The 26,113-nt window shown below is 43.7% G+C and overlaps 1 protein-coding gene across 1 annotated transcript in view; it reads left to right on the top strand.

Moving 5' to 3' along the window:
• Positions 1–26,113, top strand: part of TBCB (tubulin folding cofactor B) — a 234,590-nt gene that overhangs the window by 168,556 nt on the left and 39,921 nt on the right. Inside the window, exon 5 of the mRNA XM_086938442.1 lies at positions 11,533–11,605. Within this exon, the coding sequence (XP_086794568.1) occupies positions 11,533–11,605 (73 nt within the window). The remainder of the gene's footprint in view (positions 1–11,532; positions 11,606–26,113) is intronic.

Here is a 26,113-nt window from a genome sequence, read left to right on the forward strand (position 1 = left end):
ATGAGGTAAATGTGTCAAGTTCATACTAAGAAGGGTCGGTAAAGGTGCATGTGCTATGATAGACTTTTCAATGTTTAGCCACACTGGGACATAGGGTGGAGAATCCACCAGCCATAAGGCTCCCTGCTTGCAAAGGAAAGCTGTCTGGTAGTTCTTGAACGAGGGAAGACCCAGGCCGCCTTTTTCTTTTGCCATCTGCAGCTTTTTCATAGATATCCTGGCTTTCTTCCCCCGCCACAAAAACTCACCAAACAGCCTGTCCACTTTCTTAACAAAGTCATCCGTAAAGGTCATAGGAAGCATGCTAGCAAGGTAGTACACCAGAGGGGTGGACATCATTTTGAGAGTCTCTGCTCTGCCCCACCAGGAGAGAAACTTGGGTGACCAACCATCTAATAGTGTTGAGATCTTTTTCAGGGTTAGTTCCTCATTGATTTTTAGTGTTGAAATTAAATCTTTCCCAAAATCAAGGCCTAAGTACTTGAAGCAGTGCGGTTGCCAGGTGAGGCCGGAGTCTCCAAGGATTTCACTATTTCCAATATTGTTCATGAGTTTGACCTCCGTTTTGTCCTTATTTAGCTTTTAGCCTGATACCTTGGAGAATTCATCAATGGTATGCATGAGCGCCGGAATAGCCTCATCCGCTCTCTGACATAATTAGCACATCATCGGCGTACGCGGTCAGTTTTATAGTACAATCCTGAAATGGGATACCGGCAATTGCATCATTATGCCTTATATGATATAGGAACGGTTCAATCGCTAACAAAAACAAGGATGGGGGGAGAGGGGGCATCCCTGTCTCGTACCCTGCTTCAAGGACAAGGAAGAGGAGAAAGAGCCACCCGCCCTAACCTTTGCAGTGGGACAGGCGCCAAGCGACATGACAAGTTTCGTAAATGTTGTTCCTAGGTTGAATTTATATAACACGGCCTTGAGAAAAGCCCAGTCTACTTTATCAAAAGCCTTCTCGGCATCCAAAGTTATTGCCGCCGTCGGTGTATCTAAGAGCTTAGCCTTTTCCAGGAAGTGCACTAGAACTCTGGTGTTATCACTGGATAATCTATTTTTAAGAAATCCTGCTTGAGAAGGGTGGATTAGGTTAGGAAGAACACGTTGTAAATGTGCCTAGAGAATCATGGCTAGGATCTTGCAGTCCAGATTAATTAGGGAAATAGGTCTATAATTTTTTGGGAAGGAGGGGTCCTTACCGTCTTTCGGGAGTACAGCGATAGTAGCCTCAGCCAGAGTTCCTCTTACTGCACCTGTGTCGCTAATTTCTCTGAACAAATGGAGGAGGGGGTCCACCAGAAAGGAGGCAAAACGTTTGTAAAATTTAGCGGTGAACGCTTCAGGGCCGGGAGATTTACCACACTTTAGAGTCCTAATTGTTTTCTCTATTTCAATTGCCGTAATCGGATCGTTGAGCCCCTGTTGATCATCCAGGGAGAGTTTCGGTAGGTCACATTCGTTCAGGTAGTCCTAAATCTTTCCCTCTTCTACAGATGAATTTTTGGCATACAGGCTTTCGTAGAAGTCTTTAAAAACTTCTGCTATTTCGTCTGGTTCAGAGCCACCCCTGATGCATCCTTAATGACATTAATTGAATTCTTTTGGACTTTAAACTTTAGATAAGCGGCCAAGCTCTTACCCGCTTTGTTGGATTTGCAAATTTTGAGTCTACGTCTCCTGTCTAGCCATACGCCTGCTCTTTCGCTAACAAGTTTATTGTATTCATATTTCTTAGCAGTCATTGTGTTGAGAGTTACTCTGTCCCTATCTATTAGGTGCTTGTTTTCTACGTCCGATATCTCTCGCTCCAGTGCTTCCAGTTTAGAATTGTGATCTTAGTTCATTGCTGAACGGATTTTGATACATACCCCCCCTGATCGTGCTTTTTAATTCCTCCCAGCGTACTAAGCCAGAGGTATCCCCTCTTTCATTCAACTCCAGATACGAGCGAATGGCAGATTGGATAGCGAGTCGATGATTATCTTTATTTTAGTATTTCGTCATTTAAGCGCCACGATGTTTGTCGTGAAGAAGGCTTAGCGTTGGTTATGGAGAGGGAGATACACGAATGGTCGGACATAACTCTTGGTTCAATAGAAGAGTCCTCTATTTTCGGAACCCCATTCTGTGTGATTAGAATGTTATCAATACGCGAATAGGAATCATGTGGTGACGAGTAAAACGTATAGTCCCTATCTGTGGGATTTTGTAATCTCCATGTGTCAACCAGATGGAAACGTTGGCACAGGTTAAGGAGAGCTTTGTGAGACTTGTTTGAATTGTGAGTCTCTATCTAGGAATGGGTCCATTGGCAAGTTAAAATCACCCCCCAGTATGTGTATAGCAGAATCTGGAATAGTCTCAACCTGTTTTGCTAAACCCTCCCAGAAAGTTAAGTCACTAGTGTTGGGAGCATAGATGTTGGTGACGTTAAACTCTGTGTTATCCCTACTTAGTTTGGTCGTAACCCATCTACCCTTCTCGTCTGCTGACGCTGAGAGTAACTCAACTTTGGATCTTTTGGCTATCAATATCAATACTCCATTTTTTTTCCCCACCGCATCAGAGCCTACTACTTCAGAATAATATTTGTTTCTTAGCGTATAGAATTGTTTACTATCTAATTTGGTTTCTTGTAGCAACACGATATCCCCTTTTTGCCTGCGCAAGTAATCCAGTATCTTTTGCCTTTTTAACGGGTTGATTTAAACCTTTCACATTTAGGGACAGAATTTTTAGTTTGTCTGCCGTGGCCACCCCAAGTGGCGTATTAATAGTAGAGCGCGTCATTCTAAAGAATTACAGACAGAATGTATCGGTATGATTCTCAAGGAAATTAGTTCCATGTAATTCAGTGAGAGCATGGATTGTAGTAGACTGAATGACCTGTTTAGTGTAGCACCTGAACCATAGAAGTATCGAGTAGCTGTGCAAGCTTGTAAGGATGGCATGCAAACGCCAAATCTTGTCGGTACAAAGAAAAAGAAAAGGCAAAAGCAAGAAAATGAAAACTAACACATACAACACATATCCCCCCCCCCCCCCCAGTCCTCCCACACCCCCCACCCCACCCTCCCCAACCGCAAACAGAAAGCTTAGTGACTTGAGGAAAATCGTGGTATTCCCTCCTGTACATGCTAATATAGTAGAAACATCGGAACAATTTTTATACATTTAACGTAGTGATAACTAAGTTAGACCCATGAGAAAAATGTCACAGGTTTAGATTCGAGGTACCCCATTCCAACATTGGAACATTTATGCAGAACAATTAGAAAACAGCTTTTGTACTGGGAAGGAGCAACAGGCTCCACTCCTAAGCTATCTGTAGTTGTCAATAATTCTGAGACTGTGCATCCTAAAATCTAAGAAAACAACCTTGGAAAGAAATACTAGGTTTAAGGCAAAGAGCTTCTATTGAGTCTAACACATCATAAAGCGACTAATGTAGTACAGTAGCGAGCAAGATGAGTACTATGAGTTGTGCCCAGGAATGGCGGAGAGCTAGTACAAAACTTATACCTAGAATATAAGTATTGCGGAAGTAATGAGCGGAAAAGAATGAGCAGTAAACTCCAAGTACTTCCCTACCAACAGCCAAGAGCAACAGATCTGCGGATATTTTATGCAGAGAGACTGGTCCGATAGTCACGTTATTTTGTGAAGGCACAAAGAGATTTTACATAGACAATATAAGCAAAGGATACTCATCTGTAGCCAGAGGCCGAAGCTGTCCCATTTTCCATATTGTTGGTGTCCATGTCACGTTCATCCAGATCGTCCAACATACGCCTGAGTTTCATGGGGTCTGAAAATATGTGTGGCGACGCCCGCACAACCACTCTGTATTTTGCTGGACCCACAAAGCCGAACTGTTAGCCCCTTGATTTCAATTGCGGTCGAAGTGCCAGGAACGCTTTCCTCACTTCCACTGTTTCCTTACTGTAGTCCTGTGAGATGTAGATCTTCGCATCCCTCCATAAAATATGGTTGTGTTTCCGGACAAAGGCAAGGATTGGTTCCACGTGTTGGTAGCGTAGCGGTTTACACAGTATAGGCCTGGGGCCTTTTTGCGTTTTGGTGATCCTTCCCGGCACTCTGTGGGCCCTGTCGAATTCTAGGGGATGAACGAAGGTCAGATTTGTAGCCTGTGCGAACCATGATTCCAGGAATTGGATACATGAGCCTTCTGAATCTTCGGATCCCTCCGGAACGCAGAAAATGTGCAGGTTCCCCCTTCCATTCCTGTCCTCCAATTCAGCCAGCTTTCTTGTAGTGGAATCCGAGGATATGTGCAATTGTTTTAGAGCCGCAGACGTCTTGACTTCGATGTCTTCGAGTCGGCTAATCCTTGATTCCGTCTGTCTTGTCGAATTGCCACAACCTCCTCCTTGGTCCATCTGGCCAGGTCTTTCACCTCATCCAGCCTGCTTAGGATCATGTCTATTGCATCAGGTGTGACTTTCTTGGTCTTGTTAGGAGAACCTGGGTTAGAGTGGTCAGATTTGACCCTTTTCAGGGAGTTTTGCTCCTTGGAATCCATTGTCCCAGTCCCAGTCCCAGTCCCAGTGCTTAGATGGCACCTCGTGGGAGACTGTATTTATGGACGTATAGCGTAGATCTTACAGCAGGACACTTGATCTGAGTGGGCTCCCCGGTGCTCTTCCCCGTCTTGAATTTGGCAGGCGAGTTAAATCTTCACCGCCATCCCTTGGACCCAGGTGTATGACAATGAGTGATTAGGAGGCTGTATGATGCTTGTCTGTGGTGAAGGATTGGTAAGTCACCTTCTTAATCGTGCATGTAAGGTTGTTGACTCACCCAGAAAAGCAGGGCTCAGGGAGCACATCAACATCGGTATCAGAGACCAGCTAGCAGTTATTTGCGGTCATTTGTAGCTTGGTAGGGCTTGGTATAGGTTGTGCCGCCATGAATAGGTGCCTGGGTCTGCCAGAACACGTGGTTACATCAGTATGAGCGCCGAGCGTCGTGCGTTGGAGCTCGCGCTACTATTTGCCAGAAATGCACCCCTTAAATGACCAGTTACTCTTTACACATGATGAGGGGCTTGTTGTTGGTGCAGGTATTGGCCGTAATCTCATGTCAGCGTGGTGGGGGAATTGAATCGCATCAAGCCGTTATGAGATCGGCGGAGGCCATCTTGGTAAAGGCTCCGTCCTGGTAAAGGCTCCGCGTGTCAGCTATAGCAGCCGTTACATGCCGGTAGAGAAGCGAATGTACTCACGGATCCCTGGAGAAAGTCAGAGCGGACGCGGTGTCTCCAGATCTGCAGCGCATTGGTGAGTGCATCGCTCTCGAAGGGTGTACCTGGAAACACTGTACACACGCTCTCCCGTCAGCGTTGCAGCAGCATGGGCGGTCCGAGATTACTCCAGTTTTTATCACTCTCCGAGCTCCTTCACCTGCGAGACTCGGCTCGCTGCACTCCCCTCACATTCAGATTCACGGTGCCGTTACTTACACCAGGATGAGGCAAGTTAGAGAGGTTCCGATTTTGATTATTAGGCAGCGTTACGGGAGGAGAAAAGTACTAAGGCGCCATTTTCCTCGGCGTCCAAACCACGCCCCCTCAAAGTAATTTCTTTACTGTGGCTATGAGACACAACTTTTTAAAGAACTACTAAAACATCCTTCCCTCTACACCCATTGTCTATATTGTGAGGGCCAGGAACCAACACCCAAAGGTTATGGTTGTGTTCAGTATTCTAGTTCTTGTTGTTCCAGCACTTTCGCTTTCAGTAGAACTGACCTCAGAGGGGCAGGGAGAGACTAAGGTGCCTAGTAATGATGCCTCAGTGCCCTCTCTGATGGTATCACATTGATGCCTAAACAGAAGACTTGAAATCTTTTTTGATTCACCTGTCAATATTTTTATAGTTCAGTAATCTGTGAAAAGCCATTGTATCCATAAGAAAAAATTCTAGAGTAGAAGTTGTGGATTTGTAGTTAGGTTGAAGAGCTCCATCAATTCCCACTCTAGCCAAGGAAAATTGTAGTTTTTGTCTGCTTCAGTTTCCTTCAAATATGCAAGAGGAAAGACTGTTTAGGGTGGACCTGTAGCAGCTATAAATACAGATATTGAATGTGTTGCTCACACTTTGGTTTCTGCATAATGTTGGTTAGCCTCTTGTTTATGTACTGTAATCAGTTTAGTGTGCTGGTCAGGAATGAGGTTGCCTGCCTCATGAAAACTAACGAAATTATTGCAAGTGTTACTGTACACTTGGCACCTAGCCCCACAGCTGTATGACTTATTGACTCAAAATCACACAATTAAAGCGAATGTATGAATATTGTTATATTTACTTTCACATAGTCTGTTTATCCTGTAGCATTTTTTTACATTTTCTATTCTGCGGATCCATCTCCACTGGCACACATTTCAAATACGTTTAAAAAAATTAACATTGATAACCAATAATGTAAAAATGAAAATGTTGAACGTTCCATTGTAAACAATGTGAGTCTTCTTTTAGCAGTGGTCCCAATGCATTTCGGGATCTATGATCCCTTCTTCAGGGGTACTAGAATAAGCAAAAAAATGACATCTAATTTGAATCTCAGTTAAAGATACAGGAAGGAGCTAATTGATTTAAATAACCAACTAGAATTAATCATAATTCAAGTCTTTCGTTCATAGAACCCATACTATCCAGGCGTTTTATAGTGCCTGCTCCAAACATGCTAAATGCACAAAGAGTCATAGTGTTAAACATGCTTGAGGATGCTCAATGCTTTTGAAGAAACATACTGACAATAACGTGCTTAAAAGGTGGTTGAATTCAGTGCAGAAAACTGCTTTTGACAGATTGTGAAATATCGAATAAACCAACTTTGTGCCCGTGACTTTAAAGTTGATCACCAAAAACTCTGTCACAAACACACTTAATGAAAGCAACTCTGGCGTGCTCAAAGACAATGACGCTTCCTGTTAAGAAATATATAGAAATTGTAATCTCCACACAGTAATGAGGTCAGCTCAAATCTAGATAAAGTGCTAACAACATCATACCTTTGACTGCTTACTGTCGTAGTACAGATGGTGATCCTGGGCTTTACAGGCCTGTTTGTGTTAATTTCTACAAGTGCATATTCTGTGGTGAACTTAAAAATGGCAGCTATAGAATGAAACAAATTACTGTGAAGAACCAACCAAAAGCGAACTAACTAAACTTCTTGGTTCTCATCTCTTAATCAAGGCTAGGCCTGTATGGCGTTCGGCGTCATATCAAAAAAACAAGTTGACCGCTAGCTCAAAAAGTGGAAGGCTGTTATTAACTCAGTGAACACGGAAATAGGACTGGTCGATGGCTCCAAAATGGCAGCCTTCCTGTAATGGTGTAACTATTCACTGTGGTACGCCTGATGGAATGAACGGAGTGTACAACACCTGTACTGAATTTACAACACCCATATCCTAACTATAAGACTAGTAAATGCTGGTATTAGCAGGAAGGCTAACACCAGGGAAAATGGAACAAAGTATGTTGTTATTAAACTAGTTATAAGAAGTATATACTGTCATATTTGCTTAGTAAAACATATTACTTACAAATAGCCTAAGATGTTCTAAAGCATCATTCTGTTAAAAGAAGGATGCAAGTTTTCGATATCATGAAAATACTGAGGGGAACAAATAAATCAGTCATGTAAATACAAGTACACTGCCTAAGTACTGAAGCATGGCTAGCTAAATAAACGGAACCAATAAATACGCACTGTGTTGTCAAAGAAGTTAAGTAAAATGAATGCGAGCGTACTATCAATAGTGAAGAACGGTGTATACCCACTTACTGGGGCTCGGCGGCTGGGGACCCACCCAAGTCTTCCATACCCTCCTTATATGGAAAAAGGAGACACAGGAGCCTTCGTCTTCAGGAGGAACCAAGTTTTATTCGAATAGCCCGGCTATGGAACAGAGTCCCAAGCTCATTGGAAACAAGACATGGAGGCTGCTGCTTTACTCCGCAGCTTACAGGCCTCATATACACATTTCACACCTTGAGAAACCAGTTAGGATGGGGGCCTGGCGCCCCCGAGTCAGAATATAGTTACGCCATTCTTTGTTCAGGCAGGACGGTGCTGCAGCAGATGGTGCAAAAGATTACGGTCAGGTCTTGCAAAACAGGATATGCATGTGAGAGAACAGACAGATCTTGAACAGCAGGATATGTGAAAGAAACAAGTTTTGGGACAGTGGTTTGACCAAGACTTGCGAAACATGTTTGGTGTGTGCAGGAGTTCAGTCCGAGGGTGGTGAGGTCAATTCTTTGTTCCCTCTTTCGAAATTGGCTCAACCACAAGGAGCAGGAAGGGCAGGGTGGTCGTGACAGTTCGTTTCATCAGACATCAGCAGAATTGACTAGGAGAGTCGTGCAGAGGTGTTTGACACAAAATGGCAATGTAAAAATAATGGAGTCCTGACACAAAATAAATGCTGACAAGAAGGATACTTTTCCTCAACAGATTGTGGGCCAAACCTATTCACACAAGTGCTCGAAAAATAGTTGGTGCATATAAAAGTGTGCATGCTGTTACAGAAAAACTTTGCATATGACTTCCTCAGCATCAATTATAAAATCGTACATCAATGTTGCTCAAGTTTCACTTCCATTCATAGCACAATTCTATTAACGCCCGTACCTGTGCCCAACTCGCATGTGAAGTGGTGTATAATGTGTGGTTGTCTGGTGTAGGCCTTGATGTAGTTACCCTAGAGTGTTGTACTGCAGATACAAATAACTACTCATATAAATTTTGTCATTTAGCCAGCACAGCATTATGGTGTTGAATTTTTTGATCCACCTAATCTCTCTCTGAGATAATAACTTGGAGTTGTCTTATTTGTAGTTTCTCCAGAATTGGGAACCTCAGTTGGGGGATACTTTGTTTCTGTTCTACCCAATGTATCGCCAGATTGGAATAGACGTTCATGTTTTTGATTGTACTTTTATGTTTGGTTATTCTTACTTTGATTTTATGTTCAGTTTTTCCTATATACATTAAGCCACATGGGTATTTGTTGCAGTAGATCACAAATGCTGAATTGCAATCAGTTGAATGTCGTAGTTTGATTGTTTTGGCCGTTTGTGGCTGTGTAATTGAATTTCTGGGAATTATGTTATTGCAATGAATGCAATTATGGCTTTATTTATGCCTATTGTAGTGTTGCTTAGTTGAGGTTTTGGATTAGTTAACATTTCTTTGATAATGCGACTTCTGGTGTAGGCGAATAAAGGTCTGATTTTGAATAAGTTCTTGAAATCCGGTTCATGCTGGAGGAGTTCCCAGCGGTTCTTAATAAACTTTTTAATGTGTATTGATTTGGTTTAATATCTTAAGACAAAGATGATACGGTCCTGCTCTGTTTTGGGTTTGATCTTTAATAATTCAGTCCTCGTGATTGTCTTTATGGCTCTGGATACTCCCTTTGTTTGAAATTGTTCATTTGTCTTCCTAATGCGGTTTTGAATGTGTCATGAGGATGAGATTCTCTTGATCCTTAGTATTTGGGAGAACGGTAAATTCTGAATGAGATTAGGGGAATTGAAACTATTGAATAATAATAAATTGTTACCATCGGTTTTCTTTTTGGTACTCAGAATTTTCTAGTGCTGTTTCTGTGTTGATGATTTGTACATCCAAGAAAGATCTACTCTTCATATTGATGTTGTGAGTGAATTGTATACAAATGTTTTCTGGTTCAACTCTTTTATTTTCATTTACATTTTTTTTGTGTGTTACTCCTGATCAGAAAAATATTGTCTATGAAGCGTCTGTAGAATATCAAGTTCGATTTCTATTCAAAATCTGTTAAAGGGGTCTTCTTCAAATTTGGACATGAAAACATTGGCGTTAACTGGTGCTCCGGCAAACCCCATAGAAGTGCATCTAATTTGTAATTAAAATTAATAAAAATGTGTCATTCCACTGAAAATCGCTTTGTTGTAGACAAAATGGGAGAAATTCCAAAATTAAGAATCGGTTTGCTCCTGTTGCTGACTGCTTCACTAATGCCCATTCACATGCCTCAACACTCTCTTGTAGGGGTAGGGATGTATATAAAGATTTTACATCAATGGTACAGAGTATCCAATATTCATGATTGCCGTAATCCAGTTCTTGCAACTGCTGTAAAAAATGTGTTCTGTCTTTGATGCAAGATTTCTATTTATTAACGAACGGTTGCAAAAAATGATTCACATATTTACTGAGTGTTTCGAATAGGGAATTACATCCTGAGATTATTGCCCTGAATGGAGGGTTGTGTAGATCCTTGTGTACCTATGGGTAGCATATATAGCAGTGGTCGTCTGGGATGATGAGTTGTCAGAAAGCTCCGCGTGTTTGAAGAAATCCATTCCGTGTTTCTTTTTCTAAAATCTTCATTAGTGTCTCCTTGATTTCAAAAGTGTGATCTTGTTCCAATTTCATATATGTTGTGAAGTCATCCACTTGTTCTTGTACTATCAGCAGGTAAAAGCTCCTGTCCACCACTACCAATTCTCCATCTTTATCCTCCAATTGGAATGTCAGATGTTGGTTGTTAGACAATTCTTGTAGAATATGGTGTTTGCGTTTAGAAAGATTGGATCTACGAGGTATAAATACCACATATTTACAAACATTGGTGAAACTGACTGATTCACAGGGCGCTATTGTTCATGCTCTGGTGTCCCTCAACCTCACCAACCTGGACAGGTATCATTATGGAATCTGTTCAGGTGGAGTACGTTCTCTTAAACCAACTCCTTTGTGTACTATGGCTAGCTACCTAACCTAAACTGTAAATACTGTGGTGTAAGTTGCTAACCTGTCATACTAATTTACAGTTTGAAATCAGTTTGCCCCTCAGCCTGGTTCCCCAAGAGGCAGTAATTGGCATTAGTTATGTATTCTATTCTTCTGTACAGCATTTTCGGTTACAGCCCGTTTTTCACCTTCACAAAATTTGCTGCTAATACTCGTCCTCTAGTGTGTGTACTAATGTTCGAATTAGCGAGAAATTGGAGGGAGGCAGTACGTATGAGAACATAATATTTAATAAATGTACTTACTTGATCAACTATTGCCCTGCTGACATGCCCAGCCACACGACTGATTCGATTTTAACTTACCAGGTGAGATGCAGACAAAACCGATTTGGAAAAGCAAGGGGAGAGAGAGGAGTACTTGCATCCTGCATTACAATTTTGTCACATTTCTGAAAAGCTAGAGGGTTCTGGTTAAGAAATAAAATACGTTTTTTCCCCAAATATGAAATCTGAAGGATTTGTTCGACAGTAAAAATATTTACTAGGCCCGACTCTTTAATGCGGCAGTCAAAAAGGAAGCCAGAGAGGAGAAAAGTAGCCAGTTGTCAGACTCCTGTTTGTATTTGTGTTTGAAAGATGTGCCTTTGTCTTTGATTCAGTGTGATTTAGAGCATAATCGGACCTTTCCAACTGTTACATACATTAAAATGAAATCATTTGACTTTGAACGTTAATTTTTTTGTAGGGCTTGTGGATTTCAAACCTGGCTACTGGATTGGAGTCCAATATGACGAACCTTTAGGAAAAAATGATGGAAGGTAACTATTTACATATGCAAAAAATCTTGTATGTGTTATTATTAACGGTTAGGCGTTGTTGTTTAACTGGTAGAATATCCCGATGTTCTTTCATGAATTATTCCCATTAGGAAATCCTGTTCCTTTTCACATAACGAAGACCGAAACCTTCATTCCTCTGGCACAAACATTCTGAATGGGATAGGGACATTAATGATTGCATCTCTATGGCTAAAAAGCCATTTTCAGACGTGCATCTCTATGGCTAAAGGTACTTTTAAGACGTAGTTAATGTCCTAATACCTTTCAGCATTTTCGATATGCACAGTGCTGTCACAGATACAAAATATATACACAAATAGAGTTAGCTGGAAGAAAAAGTAGTCATATATACATCTAAACATACACGTGAGTAATTTAGTGCGAGTAATTTGTATATTGCGTTTAGCTTAAATCTCCCCTGTTTTATTCACACCTCCATAACAAATGTTTTCATCCCCTCTTCCGTTCCCACCATTTTAATTCCACTCTTCCCTCGGACAATAACTCTGCAAATCTTTATTCTTTTCAAAATTATTCGTTTATTCTTAACTGCGGTTTTTATGAGCTGCTTGGTTGCCACTGTGCCTTTTGGCTACGCTATTAAAATACAAAACGTAACTAATGAATGCCGTGTGCTTAAGCACATCTTTATCTTTCACACATTAACATAGATGTAAGCAACAGTTTGACAGTTTACTTTAGTTAACGAAGGTTGTTACAGAACCTGTGGCATGCTTTAACTTTAAAAGTCTGAACATTTTGTAAAACATTTTCCTCGTTTATTTATAGCATGCCACGCACTAAAGGCAGATGCTAACTAATGTATAGCTTGTATAATCTAGAAAAGCAATTTAAAATTAATGTGGTTAGTTAGTCTGTTTTTAGGTCTCAGACTAGCGTACACTGCGCAGCAATGTCGCGCAGCCAAGAATGTAAGTCTTAGTATGGGGGCTTGAACCCGCCCCTCTTCTCCATTGACTGGCTTCCTAAACGGAGGCCAGCCATTGGACGAGAGGGGCGTCTGTCCGTTCAAGCCCCGTCTTTTTGGGATTGAGGGGTGTGTTTTTTCATTTCTTTCTGTTTTCTTTCTCTCCTCTTCCCATTGGCTGGGATTATACATTCCAGCCAATGGGAAGAGGAGAGAAAGAAAAGACGCCCCTCAGTCCCAAAAATGGCGTTGGTTTCTCCAAGACATTTCTGCTTCGCTTCGGAGAAACATGGTGGTGTTGCTTGTTCCTGTGTCCCCATACGACGGTGTGAAAAAAAAATCGCTTTTGATACAGATGCTATGGTCATGTCTGTACTCCTATGTAATACGAGGACAGGTTGTTTCGACGGCGTGTTTATAGAGCCATTCCATACCAGCCAATTTTTTTCGAACAGGAAAGGGGGCGGTTTTAAAACCAAATAGGGGGAATGTCTTTTTTCCCCATTGACTTCTAATGAAGCCGAGACTATTTTAGGGGAGGACAGCTAAAATGAAACCATACTTGAGTCATTTTAGACTTCAAATATCGTGAGTCTCCTGCCTGAACCGGGTTTTGTACGTTTGCTAGCCTGGGGCAGGAGGCGACCAGCGCGCTTGCATCAGCAGCGGGAGTGCTTGCATCGCTGGCCCTGTCGCTGGATTCACGTCATGGCCCTCTCCGAGCCGTTGGCCGCCCTTCGCCTCCCCTCGAACCCCGCTCCTATTTATAAGTCACTGTCTGCCCCAGCGATCTCCAGAGAGTGAAATCCAATGTGCGTCTTACATCAGAAATCGGTTTCTGATGCAAGGCAGCCCGTCGGGCCAGTAATAACGGATGGCATGTCGAATACAGACGAGACCCGAGGCTGCCACTAACAGGCACTGTAGCCCTTCTGGTCAGGGCCGGCATGCTGGCGAGCCAGGTGGGTGCTCATAGCAACTGTCTGTTGACATTTAAAGTTGTTCAGTTTCCATCATAATTCTCTAACTGTTAAGAGCTTTGAATATAGAAACGGACATTTATCCGTGGGCCCCTTAAATTCGTACCGTTGGTGATGTGGGCAGCGTGTCCTCACATTGAGTAACGTAAGCGAAGCAGAATGGGTGGATGTGGTGCTCTGGGTGTTAAAATTCACTTCGGAGGGTGTTCTCTTCAAGTGTTGTAATGCTCCAGCTCCACTGTTTTGTATGCGCGTTATGTAGAGTTTGCTAGTGTTTGCTGTTCATTTCTTGTGACTGATATGTGATTGCCCCAGACAGCTTTACACTAGGTGCTCTCCGAGTCCTAAGCTGGAAAATCGCGATAGGGGAATGATAATACGATGAATATTCAAATATAGCATGCCTCAAATTGACTTGTCTACCAGAGCTTAATTCTACCACACCCTCTGGTGCATGACGGATGCTCTTTTTTCCGATTCAATCTCAAGCTTCCGATAATACAGTCTAGTGTGTTAATATTGTGGCAATAGTGTTGGCGTTTGGGGTAGGTAGTAGAACAGAATATGTATGCTGTATTTCAAGGTGAACGTTTGAGGGGCAGTGATCCAACGTAGTGTTTTGACGTAAATAGTCGAAAAATATTTGTAGTACTTAGTTTTTATAAACACACATCACTTCTTGACTCTGCTCTACGCCTAGACATCGATCGTTAAAGTTTAGCTGCATTCCTAAAGTGTTGGAAAAATTGTACATTCATCCCCTCCCCAGGTTTCTTTTGTTTTCGTGTTGGTATCGGTTTCCAGTAAATTGATGAGCACTTGTGAGGAAGAACTTGTTCAACCTCGTGGTTCTCATCTAGTGTGCACGTGAATTGTAAACATTGGAGCCAGAGGCTAAATGTAATCCATTTAATTGTACAATTAATAAGTGGAATTGGAGGCGTATTTGACTGGGCTGCTGTGTGTGCCAGGAAGCTGGGAGAATCAGTTGTATCCGCTCCTAACCACGCCCCTTCCACTGCTGCCTGTTACGGGAGGGAGTCTGGTAGTTTATGAGCACTGATGGTTGGAGATTTTGATGGTTAAAGAAAGGAGCATGGAGTCGAAGGTAGGTTGGCGCAGTTTAAGTCATGTACTTTGTGGTTAGGGTATTGGGCTATGGTGAGGTCCCCGGCCCTAGAACGCCATTGTGATTTTAGTTCTGGTGGGGCCCTGTTCTTGGTTTGGCTTTGGCATATATTGTAGGTTTTTTCTTCTTTTGCCAGTGCAGTGGTCGATTCTGTTTCCATGGCATTTCATGCTGAAATAAGGGGTTCTTGAATTGTTTGCCCTTCATTGAGAACTTAGCGAGCCAGTTTTCCGTAACAACAATGGCCCGCGCTGGTCACAAACTCTGTCCAGTATAGATCAAGGGGCTTCGTGGGGCGGTCGGTACGTGTTGTTCAAGAGAAGAAGATATCGTGGGTACAGACTCCACAAGGACTGCCTGCTCTAACCTGAGTCGCTATCCTTGAGCGAGTTTGCACCTGGTACATGTAAGGGTACCCCTCCAGCACTCGACCAGCATTTGCGCTTTAGTGGGTTTTTCCTCCTTGTTCGCTTTACCTATCGTCTGGGCATCTCCATGGTTCAAAAGAGGCTGATCTTTCTGGCACTAGTTTCTCCTTGACCAGGGTTGTTCTTTGATCAGCTTCTGGACTTGGTTCAAGGGTGCACAGTGTCCAGCTAGCCTTTAACTGGAGACTAAAGTGGGCGCCATGCCAGGTGCATGCGCTGTGGACCTGCTTGTGAACACTGACTTGGGAATCTGATCGTGAGGTGGCTGTAACACACACTCTGTAACACACACTCTGTAACACACACACTCTGTAACACACACTCTGTAACACACGCTCTGTAACACACGCTCTGTAACACACGCTCTGTAACACACGCTCTGTAACACACGCTCTGTAACACACGCTCTGTAACACACGCTCTGTAACACACGCTCTGTAACACACGCTCTGTAACACACGCTCTGTAACACACGCGCTGTAACACACGCGCTGTATCACACGCTCTGTATCACACGCTCTGTATCACACGCTCTCTCTAGTATACTTTAGTATACTTCATATATACTACACACGGTCTATTCTTCACTCTCCTCTCTTTTTTCTTTACTTTTTTACACTTTCCAGCTATAAGTTGGCAATAGTTGATGATGAAAATGAGCATGCAGGTGAGAACCAATCTGCAAACGCCCTCTAGCACACGCCCTCTAGCACACACTCTCTGTGTGTATGTATGTGTGTGGCTCTGTGTGGGTCGCTTTTTGGTAGGTTTCTCTATGCGTGGGTAGCTCTGTCTGTATGTAGGTAACTATGTGTGTGTAGGTAGCTCTGTGTTTGTGGCTCTATTTGTGGGTGGGTTGACCTATGTGAATAGCTCTGTGTAGGTAGCTCTGTATGGTGGCTCTGTGTGGGTGGCTGTGTGTGTGTGTGTGTGTGAGTGGCTTTGTGTGTGTCGGTGCAAATGCAATAGGTCTCGATTTTCTAGTCACAACCTGCTGTGAGACTGGTGTCCTTCCTTCCAACCAATGGGAATGGAGTGCTTTCATTGCCCAATGGCAGTGCGTTGATCTGTGATTAGCTAAAGACATGCTGGAAACAGGTGGCAAAGGGTAAGACCAGTTTAGATAACTGCAGATCTTTTTGTTTTGAAAACATAACGCAATGGCATTTTTAAATAAGTAAAATGTTTTCTTTTTCATCACGGTTGGATGTGGACAGAGTTCTCCCTGGGGCATTTTTTTTATCTAACTTTGTTTTTATTATCTGTGTAAAAATTGTAGTAGTTATTACATTTTTTAATCTAATTTTGCATTTTTAGTTCCATAGTGGGATGTGGATTTATAGTGGAATAGGGTGGGAAGTTATTTAATTGCCTCAAATTGTGAAGCGCTCTGATATCCTTCGGGATCAAGTTCGCGCTATATCAAACTTTATAAATAAATGAATAAATGTGCACAGCCAAATCTACCAGCACTTGCAGTAAAATATTTTTAAACGTTTTAGTAACACAATGGATTTGCTGTGCTCCTTGAGTGAGTGAACTCATTAAATGTGGTGTAATACAGTAACTCGGTGAATTGTGTACTGTGCACTGATGATGTTGCATTACATTTTCAAATTATTTCTGGAAGTGCTTCGGATTTAAATCTACCACGTGTGCTAATGCGATAGCGCTGATACAGGTATTGAATTGGTAGGATTTCTTTGCACCGCCAACGGATACCTATTGATTTACATGATCATTTTTCTGACTGCAGTAATTATGTGCCTTGAGGGTAATACTATCCTATTGTACTGATAAGAACCTGCTTGCAAATAACAACTGTGTGTGTGTGTGTGTGTGTGTGTTGGCCTCTCTGTTTGTGTGTGTGTTGGCCTCTCTGTTTGTGTGTGTGTTGGCCTCTCTGTTTGTGTGTGTGTTGGCCTCTCTGTTTGTTTGTGTGTTGGCCTCTCTGTTTGTGTGTGTGTTGGCCTCTCTGTTTGTGTGTGTGTTGGCCTCTCTGTGTGTGTGTGTTGGCCTCTCTGTGTGTGTGTGTTGGCCTCTCTGTTTGTGTGTGTGTTGGCCTCTCTGTTTGTGTGTGTGTTGGCCTCTTTGTTTGTGTGTGTTGGCCTCTCTGTTTGTGTGTGTTGGCCTCTGTGTGTGTGTGTGTGTGTGTGTGTGTGTGTGTTGGCCTGTGTGTGTGTGTGTGTGTGTTGGCCTCTGTGTGTGTGTGTGTTGGCCTCTGTGTGTGTGTTGGCCTCTGTGTGTGTGTGTGTGTTGGCCTCTGTGTGTGTTGGCCTCTGTGTGTGTGTGTGTTGGCCTCTGTGTGTGTTGGCCTCTGTGTGTGTGTGTTGGCCTCTGTGTGTGTGTGTTGGCCTCTGTGTGTGTGTGTGTGTGTTGGCCTCTGTGTGTGTGTTGGCCTCTGTGTGTGTGTTGGCCTCTGTGTGTGTGTTGGTCTCTGTGTGTGAGTTGGTCTCTGTGTGTGAGTTGGTCTCTGTGTGTGAGTTGGGCTCTGTGTGTGAGTTGGGCTCTGTGTGTGAGTTGGGCTCTGTGTGTGTGTGTGTTGGGCTCTGTGTGTGTGTGTTGGGCTCTGTGTGTGTGTGTTGGGCTCTATGTGTGTGTGTTGGGCTCTGTGTGTGTGTTGGGCTCTGTGTGTGTGTTGGGCTCTGTGTGTGTGTTGGGCTCTGTGTGTGTTGGGCTCTGTGTGTGTTGGGCTCTGTGTGTGTTGGGCTCTGTGTGTGTTGGGCTCTGTGTGTGTTGGCCTCTGTGTGTGTTGGCCTCTGTGTGTGTTGGCCTCTGTGTGTGTGTGTGTTTGCCTCTGTGTGTGTGTGTGTGTGTGTGTGTGTTGGCCTCTGTGTGTGTGTGTGTGTTGGCCTCTGTGTGTGTGTGTGTGTGTGTGTGTGTGTGCGTTGGGCTCTGTGTGTGTGTTGGGCTCTGTGTGTGTGTTGGGCTCTGTGTGTGTGTGTTGGGCTCTGTGTGTGTGTGTGTTGGGCTCTGTGTGTGTGTGTGTTGGGCTCTGTGTGTGTGTTGGGCTCTGTGTGTGTGTGTTGGGCTCTGTAGAAAAAAGTTCCACAGCGGATCTTGCAGCCAGCACCTCTATTTTCCGATGTCCCTCTAATGTCCAATTTGATGTTGTGCTGATAACCTCCAGGACCTGCTGCGGTTTGGTCCTACTGGAAATCCAGACAAAGATTTAAGAAACAGAACAGAGGCAGCACCAAGGATGAAGTAGCCAGGACCATGTAGTATCAAAAATAAATTCTTTTATTTTCTCATTTATAGGACAGCCAACGCGTTTCGCTCCCCAACCATGGGAGCTTCGTCAGGGCTGAAAGCAACACAGAAATACACCAATATTAACGACACATACCAACATGACATTTACAAAAAACGGACAAGGTTAAAAAATACATTGAAGTTGAACTTTTAACGAGACGAGATGGAAATACTAAAAGAGGGTCACAATATTAATCCTATATTTTTTGAAAAACATCTTGCATTTAAATCCAAATATATAAACACAAAAGTGATGCAACTTGATGATTTGTATAGGACATTGGTAACCAGAACCAAATGTGACAAATTGTAAAATGCCTCAGGTAAGGCAGATAAGAATAGCCATTGAATGAAACCCAAGTAAGGAGAAAAGAGAAAGGAGGAAAGCAAGAAGAGGTAAAGCAGATAAGAATAGCCATTGAGTAAAACCCAAGTAAGGACAGGGCCAGAGTTGACACTGTACAAAGGATGTTCTCACCAAGGGTGTTGGTCAGAACTTGAAGCGACGAAAATGACGTCAATGGAATCGTTCGATCCGAACAGTACAGATGCTGAAAATGGTACAGAAAATTAATTAGTATATGGGAGAAGGTCCAGAGATCAAGCCCTAATAGGTTTTAAGGGGCACCAGAACTCCTTACCCTATGTCAAAATTCCGATATCCGGATAATATTTTAGCCACGTCAAGGGTTTATACGTAAAAAACACAATTAGTCCAAGAAGGTGATGTTCCACTACATCAAAAGAAGATAAGGAGGATTTCAATCAATGTACGTCAAAGTTAATATTAAAAAGCTGGTTGTTAGTAAGCCATATTGTATAGGCTAGTCACAAAAGACAATATTATCTATATGGACATAACAAGCGGCGATTCAGATTCCTACGCGAATCAATATTGTAAAATTACTCACAAGATTAGTGTAAAATTTCTGGCATCCAAAGAACAGTACATGCGCAGACCATAATAAGCTGCCACCAAAAATGCTGTAATAGAAAATGGAAAGAAGGGGGAGTTCTATATATACATACATGTAAATCACGCCCCCACACAATAATTTCATTAATCCAAAACAGTAAATCCTTGACTACTAATCAGCAGAAAAGTTGTTAGGGTAATGGTCATGTTACTGGCACATATAACATATGTAATCCTAATAAAACAGGTATTACTTATCATGCTAATTTGGAGAACACCGTGTGTGAAGAAGCAAGTTCACACATAAATGGTCCTATGAAGAAAATGCCGTTACCAAGATTTATAGAATAATGGTGCATGAAAAAATCAAAATCTAGGTGAGAGGAGTGTCATATAGAGGCCCATAATACATATATATATTTCGTATGCATTTACCAAAGTAACTCCACATGAGGGCGTATCAACTGGAACCTGCAGGTCCTGCTACAAAGTGAAAACTCACAATCCCAGCGTGTGCAGACCCCAAGAGTTGCGTTACGTTTTTAAACACACCCAGGGGCTAAAAATAACGGAGCATTTTTACCCCTACAACCCAAGGAGAAAACAAATGAAAGCGGGTGCATACGAGACACACGGAACGCTAGTAAGACGCTGCAGCCAAGGTGCATTACTTGTCCGAAGGATACAAAAGACGGTAGCGTTCAGAACCCACCCCCCTTAGAACCAAGAGATTACAAACAGGTGACTCGGCATGGGTCAAGGGACGGAGCGTTTGGAACCCACCCCCCAGAATACTAGAAGGGGTGACTCGGCAAAGTGCAAAAGTACTTGTAGTATCCCATCCCTATGGATGAAAGAAGATGGGAGACATCAGGTTAACTAAAGGCTAGCGCAAACTCACCTGAAGAGCCTCCTTTCAGTGCGGTGTCCCCATGACGGATTCGATCGGCTGGAATCAGCCCGGTCCGGTGCGTTTTTAAACGCCCCGCGCATCGGTCACATGGTGTACAATCACACACACCTGTGTTTGTGCAGACAACACGGGAATCTCGTGGTTGCAACGGGGGACGAGGAAATAAAGAAGGGACTGCACAGAGTCCCAATGGAGCGGCCATATTGAACTGTCCTAAGAATACCGACAGTCCTTACCAAATGCACTGGAAATTCAAAAACGCCGCGACTTACCATCGGAAATGAATGGCCAAGTATATATATAGAAATTTACATCTATATATATATTCCAATTATGGATTTATGAAATTAAAAAATCGCCGCGCTTTACCATAGGAAATGACTGGTCAAATATATATATAGAAATGTACATCTATATATATATTCCAATTATGGATGTACTTCCAGAGCCCTTAAGAAGTAAAAAGAACGGATGATAGGAGATTGAGGCAAAAGATGAATAAGAAATGGACAAATCAAAGACAAGTCCCCATTCAAAACATATAATATCCCACCTTATTGTAAGTCAATTGAGAAGGAAAACCCAGTAGCCTTCAGTATACCAAGTAAGAGCAACACGATTCACATCATGTAAGTACCATCTCTATATGAACATACAAAAATATAGTCAACAACACAACAACATAAAATAAGGTCAGAATCACATTTAACAAATGACATGAATAAAAGTTATTAGTCATACTGGAATATCATCATTTCTTCTCCACCTAAGCCAGGATACACAGTAGGAAGCATTCGTTTCCTTTATACCTCAACCAGGGTGATGGAAAAGTCAAACATCAGAGTGAGCACAGGGTACAGGGATTAATCACTCCGGGCAAAGGAGCCAAAGAATTGACACTGCAGGGATGGCCCAATGTTACATTATAAAAAGTAATGCATCTCATTGTCCGAGTTGTGTCCCTGGTTGATAGCTCTAAGGCGACATATCCACTTGGCTTCCTCTCTCCTTAGGGTAAGCTCCCTATTCCCACCTCTTTTATTAGGCGGAATATGTTGAATTGCGTGGAACCAGAATGCATTGTCATTAGCATGTTCCAAATTGTAATGCTCCATTATCGGATGCCTACTGTCCCTATTTATAATTGCCCTGCGATGTTCTTGGATTCTCAGTTTAAGTGGCCGTATGCTGCTGTGTTGGGCTCTGTGTGTGTGTGTTGGGCTCTGTGTGTGTGTGTTGGGCTCTGTGTGTGTGTGTGTGTGTTGGGCTCTGTGTGTGTGTGTGTGTTGGGCTCTGTGTGTGTGTGTGTGTTGGGCTCTGTGTGTGTGTGTTGGGCTCTGTGTGTGTGTGTTGGGCTCTGTGTGTGTGTGTTGGGCTCTGTGTGTGTGTGTTGGGCTCTGTGTGTGCGTGTTGGGCTCTGTGTGTGCGTGTTGGGCTCTGTGTGTGCGTGTTGGGCTCTATGTGTGCGTGTTGGGCTCTGTGTGTGCGTGTTGGGCTCTGTGTGTGTGTGTTGGGCTCTGTGTGTGTGTGTTGGGCTCTGTGTGTGTGTGTTGGGCTCTGTGTGTGTGTGTTGGGCTCTGTGTGTGTGTGTTGGGCTCTGTGTGTGGTTTAAGGTTTAAGGTTTAAGGTTTAAGGTTTGTTTATTGTACAGTTAATAAAAACTCACAATTATAAAACGTACAAATTTTAAAAAGTTGGTGTCTTCATTAAAACTAATAAAGTGCAGTAGTTCAGATGTAAAAAGTCTCAGCTATTGTTGTATATGAGTCTGTGGAGTTTTCGTGTCCTTACTGCTTCCACTTCGATGACCGTGGTAGCCAGGGGTGTTTTTTTGTTGTTATTTGACTTCTGCTAGAGAAGACCCTCTGGTTTTTAGGTCTCACCTGTCGATGCGCATGCGCATCGAGCTTGCGAGACTATGGGGGCTTATCCACTCTTGAACCAACTTGCAAGGAATCGTGGCGATTCCTTGCAGTGCACGAGAAATTTAAGCTCAATGCGCATGTGCATTGAGCTTAAAAGCGCGTGCACATGCCCCCAGCCGCCTGCCTTGCCTACTCTCTGTGTCACAGCCTCCCCCAGATCCGCCCCCTCATTTCTTGATTGCACGGCCGCTAGGCCGTGCCTCCCCTACTCTCCTCCCCCCTCCTCCTCCTACTCTCCTCCCCCCTCCTCCTCCTACTCTCCTCCCCTGCCTGCCGTGTCGCACCGCTCCCCGCTCCGCCCCCTCCCCTGCCCGCCGTGTCGCATTTCTCCTCCCCCCTCCCCTTATCTTCCTTCCCTCCGTCTTGTTCTGTTTTCTTGTTTTTCTGGAGGACCACATCAACTGGAATAATCTGTTTTTAAATACATATTTGCCATTATAGTCGGTATCCCAAAAATAGTTATCATCCGAATCATTAAATTTATCGATAGCATTTTGAGACGATGGCGTTGTAATATTCACCCCTCTAATATGTGGTCCAAGAAGAGAAGAGCACTCGATCAAAAGTGAAGAATCTACATCACCCACAGGGTGTTCGTGTTGGAATTATGGCTACAGCTGTGCATTGTCTGCAGACTTATAGTTTAGCTGGCCGTCTGCTGCCACTCTCCGGATATACCTCCCTCCGTTTGTTAAACACAGCAGAAACGCGCCCTTCCTTATGCGCATACCCTGGCTGCAGCGAGCAGGCTTGTGTTGCAGCGGCCGCGGCTCTTTTGGTGTCCTTAGTATGTCATGGCGCTGCCACACATGTGGATCACATTGAGCAGCTCCCTTGAGTGAGGCCAGTTGAATTAGCAACCAGTTCCTGCTGTGTACTCGTGTTGCTTCTCTTGCAACATGCCCCTGCCCTAGACTAATTCCTGGAACCGCCGCAGCCCAAGCACACTCCACCTGTTGTTCATTAACCAGGAGCGCATTGGCGCGCCTCCTCCGACTCTGCCGTTGTATCGCGACCGTCCGTGATAACTATTAGTGAATTTTGCTGCGACTGGAAGCGTGCGCGCGGCTTCTCTGCTTGACAATACGGAGCGTGCTTCCACGTGGTTGGAAACCAGTGTTTTTACAGTGGCTTCACCAGTGACATCGCTGTTGCCAAGCAACTCTTCCCCTCCCCCACCGCTGCGCAGCACGCCGGCTTGCGCTGCTGCGTAGTAGTTCTTCAAAAGGATGGCGAGCCGGCCTACCAGGTGCACCTTTCTTTTAGTCTGGCAACATTCGAGACCCTCGCTGTGTGGGTTCATAGTGTGCCCCGAGGGCAGCTTTATTGACGTGTCTGTTGAACTCCCTGGCGTCGTTAGCGCGGAGCCCATACAGAAATCTGTCTTTCATGAGTGAAAAATATCAGGGGATTAAGACACGTTCGAGCCATGGGTTAGAGTTAGACGGTGAGTCGCGGGTTTCTCACAATCAGCTGTTCTGAGCTGTCAGTCTCTCTCTGGCATCCTGATGTTGCACTCCCCAGCTTCACACCATGGGTGCGTGAACAAGAGTGTTTTGTTTGGCAGTGGCCATAGCAGCCCAGGGCCCTTTGATATGTTTATTTACTTGGGAAGGGTAAAACTTTTTTTTAAACATTTTTTTTTATTAGCCACAAGGTACAAAGGTATATAGAAGCACTAACACATCATAATTCCATATTTAACATCACTCATTTCATTACCAACAAATAACAATTTACTTTATAAAACACAGACCTTAATATCCAATTTCATATGATGATATACAATAGTATTAGAAAAAGGGACAGAAAAGATAAAGATAAGACCCCCCCCCCCCCTTATTAAAGCAGCTCATACTCGTGGCGAATGCTCCTCGTGTCTTTTTTAGGTCTCGCCTGTCGATGCGAATACATCTAAGTCACGTAAAGACAACACACATTGCATTACAAATGCTATAGGTGTCACATTTGCGAAAGTTAAAACTATTGACATTGTAACTGACAAAGCTATTACTTTTGCTATTTTCAAAACCAACACATAAATAAAAAAAGTGTCCTTTACAATACCAATTGCTCAAACTTTCCTAATGTGAGACCTATTGCATTTCAAATGCTTGTTTCGTTTAGTCTTTTGGCCACTATCTCAAAGTATTTTGTTATTCTGCAGTTTAGCTGAGTTTCATCAGGGTTAAAACAGAGCATCACGGCCTGCCTGCAGCTCGTTATGCCTTTCTGGTTCCATAGTGTTCGTAGCAGTGAGCGCCTTATGTCCAGGAGTTTTGTGCAAATGCAGATTATATGTATAAGGTCCTCTTTCGCAGAAAGACAGACTGCATTGATTTGCAGGGTTTTCCCTTGCCCATGGTGCCAGGTGCGGAGCTATAGGAATTCTGCCCATGCGCATTGTAAGAAACTTCTTTTTTGTCTTTTGTGTGAGGCCCATCATTAGGTAGTCTTCATGGTTTTAGAGCGCTGTAACCTTTCAGCACCGCCCAGCCGTGCTCTCTCTTAGCTAGGGTGGCTTTGTCCTCGATTAATGAAACCATCTTGGTGACTTTTGACACCACTTTTTTGAAGGTACGAGGGTCAGTTGCCGACTCCCATAAGTCTGTGAGTCCTAAGACCTCAGTGAGTCCGTTAAGTAGGTCCTTGCAGGTGAGTTGTCTCTAATCGATAGTTCCGTCCATAGATGGGCGGTTAGGGACCCTTGGTCCGCATCTCTGATTTTCCGCCAGCTTTTTAGGTATGCGCCTCTTCTCTCGACCGCTTGTTTCTGCAGGCCGAATTCTAGCCGAATTTGTGCTGGTGATGAGTTGTTGGGGAGATGGAGTATTGCCCTGTATGCTCGACTGATGGTATTGTCTAGTGTTGTTGCGTCTTTCCCTCTCATGGCCTCGCTGCCGTAGGTGAGCATGGGCTGTAAGCGAGCTTTTATTACCTGTAGGAGAGGGCCCACGGTCCGGTCTGGGAGTACTTTCTGCAAGGGTCTTATCGATAGGTGGAATGTCGTACCCTTTCGGCGAATGGCATCTAGTTGTTGTTTGAAGGAGCCATTGCCGTCTATTATGACTCCTAGGTATTTGTAGGAGGTTACCTGGTCTAACCTCTGTCCGTTCAGGAACCATGCAGGTTTCCGTTTTTTATGGTAGTTTATTGTCATTACTTTTGTTTTGTTTAAGTTGATAGTTAATGAGTTGGTTTTTGAAAATGCATTGGTTTTATTGAGGAGATGTTGAAGACCGATAGGGGACCGACTGATGAGGACTAGGTCGTCAGCATATAGAAGATTTGAAAGCGTGATGTTGCCTAGTCTTGGGGCGTGGGTTTTGACTGTCTCCAGGTCGTCGGGGAGGTCTGCGAGAAAAAGGTTAAACATCGTGGGGGCTAGGACGCAGCCCTGTTTCAGGCCTTTACTGGTCTTGATTTGTCTCGAAAGATGCGTGCCAGAACCTAACTTGATCCTGACCCAGGTGTCGGTATATAGCATTATCAGCTGTTGTAAAAGTGTGCCTGGAATTCCCCATCTGTCCAACTTCCGCCAGGGTTTTTGCCGATCCACATGGTCGAACGCGGCACTGTAGTCTATGAAGCACGTGAAGAGTGCCCCCTTAGAGGTTTTTGCAGCGTCGGACAGAAGGGTTAGCGCCATGATGTTGGTTGAGGTGCCCTGGCCGCTGCGGAATCCAGTTTGAGTTGCTGCGATGATGTTTTTTCCTGTTGCCCAAGATGTTAATTCCTCCAAAATGAGGCCTGCATAGTATTTGGCCTCTGTATCGATGAGGGCAATAAGACGATAACTACTTGGGTCGTTCCTGGCTCCCTTTTTGTAGATTGGGCTAATTATTGAGCCTCTCCAGGATGTTGGTATGCTGGCCGTTCCTCTTATTGCTTGAAATACTGGTGTCAGAGTATTGCACCAGAAGGCTGGGTCTTGCTTGTATAGGATCGGCGGTATCCCGTTGGGACCGGGGGCCCCCTCGAGTTTGCCTTTCAGGATTAGTTTCCTTAACCTA

Source organism: Lissotriton vulgaris, chromosome 9 (assembly GCF_964263255.1).
Source record: "Lissotriton vulgaris chromosome 9, aLisVul1.2, whole genome shotgun sequence".
Lineage (NCBI taxonomy): Eukaryota > Metazoa > Chordata > Amphibia > Caudata > Salamandridae > Lissotriton > Lissotriton vulgaris.